At 34.9% G+C, this 10,718-nt stretch overlaps 1 protein-coding gene across 1 annotated transcript; it reads left to right on the plus strand.

Annotated features, from left to right (window-relative positions):
- The first annotated feature begins 9,199 nt into the window (after positions 1-9,199).
- On the plus strand, positions 9,200-10,129 carry LOC123780169 (olfactory receptor 2M4-like). The gene has a single exon (XM_045778956.2). The coding sequence runs from the start codon at positions 9,200-9,202 to the stop codon at positions 10,127-10,129; it is 930 nt and encodes a 309-aa protein (XP_045634912.2).
- The last annotated feature ends 589 nt before the right edge of the window (positions 10,130-10,718 follow it).

Consider the following 10,718-nt stretch of genomic DNA (forward strand, 5'->3'; position numbering starts at 1 on the left):
ATTTTAAATTCTTGGAACATTCACAGAGATTGTCTTACTTTAGGCCTAAGAATGATACAAACATTCAATATTTTGTTTACAAGGTAGTCAAATTTATTGATACAATACATCAAACCATGAAACAGAACATTATAGATATGAAGATGATGATGATGATGATGATGAAGATAGATGATAAATGTTAAATAGATAATAAATAGATGATAGATAGATAGATAGATAGATAGATGATAGATAGATAGATAGATAGATAGATAGATAGATAGATATTTGGATAGTTTGATAGATGGTTTTTGATATAGATATAAATGATAAATGGGTAATGGAGAGAATGATATAGATATAAATTTAGAACGAAAATGCAGAGACAGACTTATTGTGTGATAAATACCATGAAGAGGAAAGAGTTACATAACCTGCAAAAGGAAGCCATGTCAACAGAGCCTTAGAAAGAACTCATTTCATTTATTTATCTATCATCTATCTATCATCTATCTTCTATCAATCAATCTATCTATCATCTATTATCTATCTATATCTATCTATCTATCATCTATCTATCATCTATCATCATCTATCTATCATCTATCATCTATCTTCTATATCACCTATCTATCTATCCATTGATTTATTTAGTTTTGACTCATTTCCTTTAGTAGAGACTAGGCAGTCCTCAGTACCCACAGTGGCTTACAGGGAATTTGCAATTTGATTTTCTGTCTATTCTACCACGGACCAAAACTACACCTGAAATCAGGGGAACATACTCCTTAGGGCTTCCCAACTGGGAAAAAGAGGTAAAGAAAGAGGAGAATAATTATGGAAAATAAATAAATAAATAAATAAATAAATAAATAAATAAATATTCAACAAAATAGAACAAAAATCCTCCCCCCCCAGAAAAAGACAGATTTGTATTTGTCTCTAGACAGTGTGGAAGTGGAGTGGGTGAAAGAGGAAAGAGTCCTGGTGGTGACTATCAAACCTTCCAGGAGAAAGAAATTAAATTTTAGTATAAACTATTGGAATAGTATTATGAACATACTGAAGACAACTTGATAATGCTGAACATTTTTTTTTTTTGGAATGTAACTATAGCAACCCATTAGTGGAAAACTGGCATACTTTTTAAAATTTCTTAAGATGTGTGAAAAATACATGCACATGTGTACCTACACACACTCACACACATAGAGTCAGTAGAATAGGTTGATTTACTTTTAGAATTAAATTTTTGATATAATTGTGACAAACTACTTAAGATTTAGCAAATTACTTGTTATCTTAATTGTGTTTTCTGGTGACAAACAGAGTTATTAATGTATGAACTATACTGTTGTTTAGTGATTGAAAGTAACTGTGTATATATTAATAAATTTACAGAAATCCTGTCCCAAAATATATTTTTGGCAAACACCTAGTTAAAATCTTACATTGTGGGATGCCTGGGTGGCCCAGTCAGTTAAGTGGCTGCCTTTGGCTCAGGTCATGATGCCAGGGTTATAGGAGGGAGCCCCAGGTGGAGTTCCTTGCTGAGCCAGGAGTCTTCTTCTCCTTCTTCCTCTGCCCCCTCCCCTCTACTCAATCACTCTGTCTCTCTCTCTCTCAAATAAATAAAATTTTAAATAAATAAATAAATAAATAAATAAGTAAATAAATCTATCTTATGTTTCCTCTCAGTTATTTTCCTAAATATACAATGGCTTTATATATTAAAAGAACTTTGATATTTAAAATTCTTCCATGAGTTTTAACATAATTGCTTCTTATTCCTTGACTACAGCTTCCCTTTTAATCTCTTCTGATGAGAATTTAATAATTAAATTTTAATAATGTTTATATGCATAAGTGAGCTTTATAAAGGACCAACACATTTTATATTGCAAGGAGTAAAGGATGATTACTGATTCAAATGTAACAGGGAAAAAAAGTCATCAAGTAAAAGTTGATATATGCTGTAGTAAATATTTCCATATGGGCTATACAGATCCATAGAAACAACATTCAACACAGCTTTGGTCATCAGGACAGGCTCCTTTTGAAGGGATTTTGAAGGACAATCATAAGTTAGGCAATGCGATTGTACAAGGAACAAAGCAGACAGAAGAGGAGACAAAGTTTGAAAGGTTGTGGAGATTTGAGATAAAGCAGATGTTTCAGAGAGAAATTTGCATAACAGAGAATTGGTCAGGTCACAAGGTCCTAGCAATTAAGTTTATTTTTCTTCTTGAAATTTATGAAGGGGCAGTGAGTAATTTAAGTGAGAAATTGATGCTCATTGATGCATTTTAAATATGTCATTGCTTTAGGCAAATGACAACATTTAGAGTGAAAAGAAGCATGGTCTGAAGATATGATGGTTATGAGGTTACTGCAGCAAATTAAGTTCATAATGCAAAGGACAAATAAGAACTAGGAAGATCGGTAGGGGAAGAAAGGGATAAAGAAAGGTGGGTAATCAGAAGAGGGAATGAAGCATGAGAGTCTATGGACTCTGAGAAACAAACTGAAGGCTTCAGAGGGGAGGGGGGTGGGGGAATGGGATAGACTGGTGATGGGTAGTAAGGAGGGCACGTATTGCATGGTGCACTGGGTGTTATACACAACTAATGAATCATCGAACTTTGCATCAGAAACCAGGAATGTACTGTATGGTGACTAACATAATGTAATAAAACAATTTTAAAAAAAGGACAAGTGTTGAACAGGTGGGCTCAAGGCACTTTCATTAAGCCTTTGGACCTATTTAAATGGTTAAGCAAGTTTTCACATATATTTAGCTTTCTGTGAGTTTATTTTCATTTTATTTCAGCCTAGGTATTTGAGACAACATACTGTAAATGAGGTAAAAGTGTTAAGTCATTTGAAAAGACAGGTTTGAAAGATTGTTTCCTTTGCAATAAATATTCCCTGTTTCAATTTTTTTTATCTAGCAATTCCACTTCTGAATATTTTTTTAATGATTTTTTATTATATTATGTTAGTCACCATACAGTACATCCCCGGTTTCCGATGTAAGGCTCGATGATTCATTAGTTGTGTATAACACCCAGTGCACCATGCAATACGTGCCCTCCTTAGTACCCATCACCAGCCTATCACATTCCCCCACCCCCCTCCCCTCTAAGGCCTTCAGTTTGTTTCTCATAGTCCATAGTCTCTCATGTTTCATTCCCCCTTCTGATTACCCCCCTTTCTTTATCCCTTTCTTCCCCTACCGATCATCCTAGTTCTTATATTCCATAGATGAGAGAAATAATATGATAGTTGTCTTTCTCTTCTTGACTTATTTCACTTAGCATTATCTCTTCCAGTGCCATCCATGTTGTAGCAAATGTTGAGAACTTGTTCTTTCTGATAGCTGAGTAATATTCCATTGTATATATGAACCACAACTTCTTAATCCAGTCATCTGTTGAAGGGCATCTCGGCTTCTTCCGTGATTTAGCTATTGTGGACATTGCTGCTATGAACATTGGGGTGCATATGGCCCTTCTCTTCACTACGTCTGTATCTTTGGGGTAAACACCCAGTAGTGCAATGGCTGGATCATAGGGTAGCTCAATTTTTAACTTTTTAAGGGACCTCCACACTGTTTTCCAGAGTGGCTGTACCAACTTGCATTCCCACCAACAATGTAGGAGGGATCCCCTTTCTCCACATCCTCTCCAGCAATTGTCTCTTGACTTGTCTATTTTTGCCATTCTAACTGGCGTAAGGTGGTACCTCAGTGTGGTTTTGATTTGAATTTCCTTGATGGCTAATGATTTCAATTTTAACTCTATTTTGAAAATGTGTAAATGTTTAGCTTCATCAATATTAACACTCTTTACTTCCTATAGAAAAGTAGGCAGCCATTATGTATGACAGTAGAAGTAAAGAATGACAAACATTGCCAAAATGAACTAGTATGAGGAGGTCCATATGGATTTTGTTTCCTAAAAGAAGTCTGAAAGAGAGCATGCCCTTCTGTAATTAAAGTCAAGGGATTTAATTCTCTGTGGAGGAAAATGACTTGAGGTTTATGATACCATGAAATAGATCCATCTCTATAAATGTGGGTTCTTTGGATCATCCAAACAGCTTCTGCTGATTTTTTTTTCTAAAAGAAGAAACACTGAGATGTAGCTCAGAATCAGAGAGTGGTTGTCATAATCCAGAGTACAGAGATCCTAGATTTTATTTGGTGAATCTCTGACTTGATCAATAACTGTGAGTATAACTACTAAACAAACTCTTCTTTTTAAAAAAATATTACCCTCTCTATTGACTTTAAGTACCATTGGTGGTAAAAAATGAGGTAATGTGTATGAAAAGGTAACACTATGTAGGATAAACAAGTATAAACATTCCTTGGCCTGATTATTAAAAATTTTGTACTATATTACTTTATATATTATATATGCTTTTTTTTATAAATTTACCATATTGTGTGTTTTTCATAACATCATGGGAATGCTATCATTGTCTCACACATCTACACTCTTTTTCCTTCATTCTAATGATGAGGGAGAATAGAAATAGATTACTTCTCCTTAGTGATTACATGATGTTTAATTTGCTAAAAATATTTACTGAAGCCTTTATGATAAACACAGATATCTTCTGGTTGGAAAAAATGTACCACAAATGGCCTCATAGAAACAAACACATAAGAAATGACCTTAATATACTGCTTTAAAACATACTAATGAAAATCAAGACTTGAAAAAATTCTTAGATACCACCTAGTGTAAATTTTCAGGTTAAAAATTACTGGGAGAAGTGGTTTGAGCCAAAACAGAATCCAGTTTCTTTATGTATGTCCCAAATACTTCAGAAAATACACCAACTAATACAGTTCTTTGAATCAGCACTATAAAAGTGAAAAGGAAAACAAAACAAAAAAACAAGAATTCAATGAAGCTTGATTTACTTAAATTGTACAATGTGTGAAACCCTCTAATATTTGAAAATATACCATGTGCTGGGAAGTGTGAATGGAAATCTATTTGCTTGTTTGTTTGTTTTCATGAATTTTTATTTAAATTCTAGTTAGTTAACATACAGTGTAATATTAGTTTCAAGTGTACGATATATTGTTTCAACACTTCCAAAGAACACCCAGTGCTCATCATAGTAAGTGCACTCCTTTATTTTTTTAAAATTTTTAAAATGATGACGATGATTTTGAAAAAGTGCACTCCTTAATACCCAAACCTGTTTAACCGATTATCCCCCAAGTGAATCACCCTGGTAACCACCAGTTTGTTCTCTATATTTAAGGGTCTGTTTCTTCATCTCTCTCTCTCTCTCTCTCTCTCTCTCTCTCTCTCTCTCACACACACACACACACACACACACACACACACACACACACAAAGTCCAGAGAGAAGGGCTGGAACAGTAGAGTTGGGCATCCTCTCTAATCTGTACCCCCCCAGATCTTTCCACTAGGTTCATGATTTATGTTGTCTCTCCTCTCATTTTCATTAATATTCCAAACTATAGTCATCCATGTCTCTGTGTTTAATCTTATGTTTTAAAATTTACTTTTTTATTTTTAGCTCTATTTTTAGCATTCATTTTCCTTATATATCTCCATTCACTCATACATACACTTATTTTTCCTCTCATTAAATCATTTTTTTCAAAATATCCTTTAAAATTCAACCTGGAACTTCTCTGTTATGTATCAACAATTGACGTGAAAACATAAAGAAAGACCAACATGCTTTAGCTAGAATGTTAAGATTTTTTCAATTTCATATAAATAAATGAGATTCTTAGTCTCATTTTATTTTTTTTAATTTTTAATTTCTTTTTAAAAGCATTTTTACTTAAATTCAATTTAGTTAACATATAATGTATTATTAGTTTCAGAGGTAGAATTTAGTGATTCATCAGTTGCAGATAATACCCAGCACTCATTACATCAAGTGCCCTCCTTAATGCCCTCACCCAATTATCCCTTCTCCCCAACCACTGCCTTCCAGCAACCCTCCATTTGTTTCCTATAGTTCAGCATTTCTATGGTTTGCTTCCTTGTTTTTATTTCATTTTATTTTATTTTTCCTCCCCTCCTCTATGTTTATCTTTTTGTTTCTTAAATTCCACATATGAGAGAAATCATACAATATTTGTCTTTGACTGACTTATTTTGGTTAGCATAGTAAACTTTAGTTCCATCCATGTTATTGCAAATGGTGAGATTTAACACTTTTTGATGGCTGAATAATACCCCATACTTACTCTCATTTTTAAAATAACAAATAAGGGTCACCTGGGTGGCTCAGTTGGTTAAGAGTCTGCCTTCAGTTCAAGTCATGATCCCAGGGTCTTGTAATCAATCCCAGAGTCAGGCTGCCTGTGGGAGCCACCTTCTCCCTTTCTTTCCCTGCTCATGCTCTCACTCACTATCTGTCTCTCTCTCAAATAAATAATTAAATAAAATATTTAAAAAACAATGAATAAAAAGTTGACAGTTCTTTACATTGACTACATTCGGAATAAAAATATACTCGCTAATTTTGTTTTAGTTTTATATACTCTTGTTACAGAAAATTTGGATTCCCTCAACAAATATTCATCATTAAAATATGTGAAATTACCTAGCACATATTGGTCATACAAGTAAAAGAATTAGTGACATAAGGATGAGTTATTCGCTGATTTCTATATTTAGCATATCTCATTCTTTTTTTATGATAATTTTTATTATGTTATGTTAGTCACAATACAGTACATCCCAAGTTTTTGATGTAGTGTTCCATGATTCATTACCAGCATATAACACCCAGTGCACCATGCAATACGTGCCCTCCTTAATACCCATCACCAGCCTATCCCATTCCCCCACATCTAATTCTTTAAGACACTCTTTACACCCAAATGTTAGAAATGGGAATTAAAATTTTCTCTTGATATATTAGCATAACATTTTAGTTCTGTGAAAAAAAAAATAAAGCCATGTCATTTTTGTGTGTCATTAAAACAAAGTTCTCTATTTAGTTTGCCTCCTTTGAAGAGTGCTATTATTAATTTTAATTGACAGAAATTCATTGAGTATATCAATACATAATCAGGATATTTCCTGGGGAAAATTTCAGTAGGAAAATTATTTCAAATTAACTGTCCCCCAAGAGAGCATTATGATAGGGGTAGACCACTTAACATTAATATGTATGTTATAGAGAGGTCCTCAGGAATCTCCTCTGTTCTTGGAAGTATATTTTATTTTGTTTGAGGTATATAATAACACATCTAACTTGTGTATATGAAATAGAAACAACTTGATATATCAGCACTTATGCCATGAGTCATTCAAGTGTCCAAAATAAAAATGCATAATTGGGTTTCTCAACAATTTAACTGAATTCCATGTAATATATTTGAAACTGCTATTTTCTTAGAATGTTTCTAAATGGACTGAAAGGTAGATATTAAGGATAGATACACTGATAAATAAACTTTAGTAGATACTTGGCCCAAGGCAAGGCTCAATCTGAGGTCCATGGAATCATGATCTGAGCTGAAGGCAGCTGCTTAACTTATTGAACCACCCAGGAGACCAAAATTTAGATTTTTAAAGCTAAATTTAAAAAAATAAGACCATGAGAATATTAGGAAAAAATACATTATTTCAAGTTGGAAGTCTGGAAGTCCAAAAAAATTTTGGTAACACTGACATATCAGGCAGAGCGAAATGGTGGAGCATGCTTTGGATTGACTTTTGTTTGCTGTATAATTTGAAACTCCAGGGAAATATCTATATAGTAAGATATTTTAGAGATAGGGCAAAATAAATGAGGTCTAGAGAGCATAATCGATAATCTTTGAGAAACTGATGGATAATTATATTTCTAACCAGTCTTTCACTTCTCTACTGTCACCTCCTAAGCTTTACACTGGCTCCCCTGTATGCTCCAGCTATACCCTTCCTGGTCACCATGTTTGGAGATTAACTGACCCAAGCAATCATACTTCAGTAAACATGAGACTTTCACAATGCTAAATTATTTCATGCCACTGTACATCTTTATGCTATAAATTAAAATGCTTCCTTAATAATTGCTTAATTAAAAACAAATTTGATCTTGGGATGTACTGTATGGTGACTAACATAACATAATAAAAATTGTTTTTAAAAAAAGCAAACAAATTTGAAGCAAATTTAATCTGGCCCCCTAGGATCACATTACTCCTACATCTCCAGGCTCCAATAACTAATTAATTAAATGCTTTCCTTATAACACACAAGTACATCTAGTGTTCTGCCCCTTTAACTGTAAAGGGTTGGGTATTTTATGCATTCAGCCCTTAACCTATTGTGGTGAAACATACCTCATTATTTCCCAAAATGCCACATTGAAGTGAAGCTTTTAAAGATCTCAAAAAGAGGTTCCCTCTTGTTCCCCAGAAGTTTGTATCATGCAACTTAATAATGTTTTATTATAGCAGGGAAATATAAAATTCTAGAAACAAATACATAAATAAAGAGCTCCCCTCCCCATACAGTTTAAGAAAAGCAAAATTGTTCTCAAAAGGTAAGTGAATACTCTGTACTTCCATAGGAAATATTTTAAAGGGTGTTTTGATTAATTAAGATAAAACACAAGACTTTGAGAACAGAAAGTAAAAACATACTGCATTAAACTCTTCTCTAAATAAAGGTCTACAGGTGTAGTGATAGTGATACCATACAGACTTTCACTGTGCTAGTGCCAGAAAATGGGGAAGGGGCAGAATGTTACAGGGGATTATTACAACACAAATTCAGTAGTTATGTAGGAAAACACCAACCTGGAGACATGTTAGAATAAAGGCAAAACGAGGTCAGAGGAATTTCTTGTGATCACAGAAGGGCATCAAATTCAGGAATGTGTACATTTAATTATTTTCCTTCTAGGTTCTCTATTGACTGTCTGCCTGTAGGTACATTGGCTGACTCATGAGCTTCACATTTATTATCTGGGGAATAAAGAAAATACTTTTAGAGTGGTTGCCTGTGATGTTTGGAAGGAAATAACTGGAAATCACTGAACTAAGTCACAGAACTTATTGTGACCAGATGGGAGATAACTAAAGTTTGGAAAGAAGGTCTTGTGCATGCATAAATGCAGTTCCCTTAGAGTGATTGCCATGGTTTACATTTGAAAACTAAATTAATAAATAATATTGTGGTTTTCCTAGGACTTCTAGGTAAGGCAAATTATCCAGAATGCTGTGGAGAAACCAGACCTTAAGCTTTGACTTCATCCTGCTAGGAATCTTTGACCACAGCTCCACCCACACCTTCCTCTTTTCTCTGGTCTTGGGCATCTTCACAGTGGCCTTCATGGGAAATATTGCTATGATTCTCCTCATCTACCTGGACACCCAGCTCCACACACCCATGTACTTTCTCCTCAGCCAACTCTCCCTCATGGACCTCATGCTCATCTGCACCACAGTACCCAGGATGGCCTTCGGCTACTTGTCTGGAAGGAAGTCCATCTCTCTGGCAGGTTGTGGAGCCCAGATATTCTTCTATGTATCCCTGCTTGGAGCTGAATGTTTCCTGTTGGCTGTCATGGCCTATGACCGCTATGTGGCTATATGCCACCCACTTCGATACACCATCCTCATGAATCAGAAACTCTGTGCCCTCATGACTGTTGCTTCCTGGATCTTGGGCTCTCTTGATGGCGTTATTGTGCTTGTAGAAGTACTGTCACTCTCTTACTGCAACTCTCTGGTAATTCATCACTTTTTCTGTGATGTTGCTGCCCTTTTCCCTCTATCTTGCACAGACACCTCTGCTTTTGAGAGACTGCTCTTCATCTGCTGTGTGGTGATGCTAATATTACCAGTCTCCGTGATCATTATTTCCTATTCACATGTCCTTCAAGCTGTCATCCGCATGAGCTCTACAGAAAGTCGCCGCAAAGCCTTCACCACCTGCTCCTCCCACCTGTCTGTGGTTGGACTCTACTATGGTGCTGTTATGTTCATGTACATGAGACCAGCTTCTATCCATACACCAGACCAGGACAAGATAGTATCTGCCTTCTACACCATCCTCACCCCCATGCTGAACCCACTCATCTATAGTCTCCGCAACAAAGAGGTATCCAGGGGACTTCAGAAACTACTGAGAAAAGGAAAGTAAATGTAATTTTTTTTTCAAAATATTTGAGTGTCCACTCAGGTCAATACTCCTTCAAGGAAGCTGGAATCCCTTGGCCATCCTCTTCTTCCTAGTTTGTCTTTTCTCCACTTTTCCCCAATTTTATAATAGCTTTATTTGGTATAACATATAAATATCATGTGTAAAGTAGGCTGTTTTTGACAATTAGCAAAGGCTGTTTTACTCCCAAAGAATTTCCATTTTATTGGTATTTGTGAGTCATGAGTACTTGACTTTAGCATACCTGCCTTTGAACCAAGGTATAAATCTTATGGTTCTTTGCTTTATTCAAGGAAAAAATGTTGCAGTCGGGCCACTGCTTTTGTTGAGTGCCTCTTTGTTTAAGGATTACTTAACTGGGAGTACATAAATATTACCCCTCCTTGAAACTGGGTATTGACAGTTTTATTCCTAACTCATTACATAATTACTAACCATGTAAAAGTGGGGATTTAGTGTCAAAACTTTCTCCAATCAAGTCTAATGTCTAAGCAAAATAGCTCTTAGAAAGTCCTACATAATTTTTCACCTTCAAATTAAAATCAGATATGTTAACAAATCCAATTAAAAT

The sequence above is a fragment of the Ursus americanus genome, chromosome 5 (assembly GCF_024610735.1).
Source record: "Ursus americanus isolate L20-20 chromosome 5, mUrsAme1.1.p, whole genome shotgun sequence".
NCBI lineage: Eukaryota > Metazoa > Chordata > Mammalia > Carnivora > Ursidae > Ursus > Ursus americanus.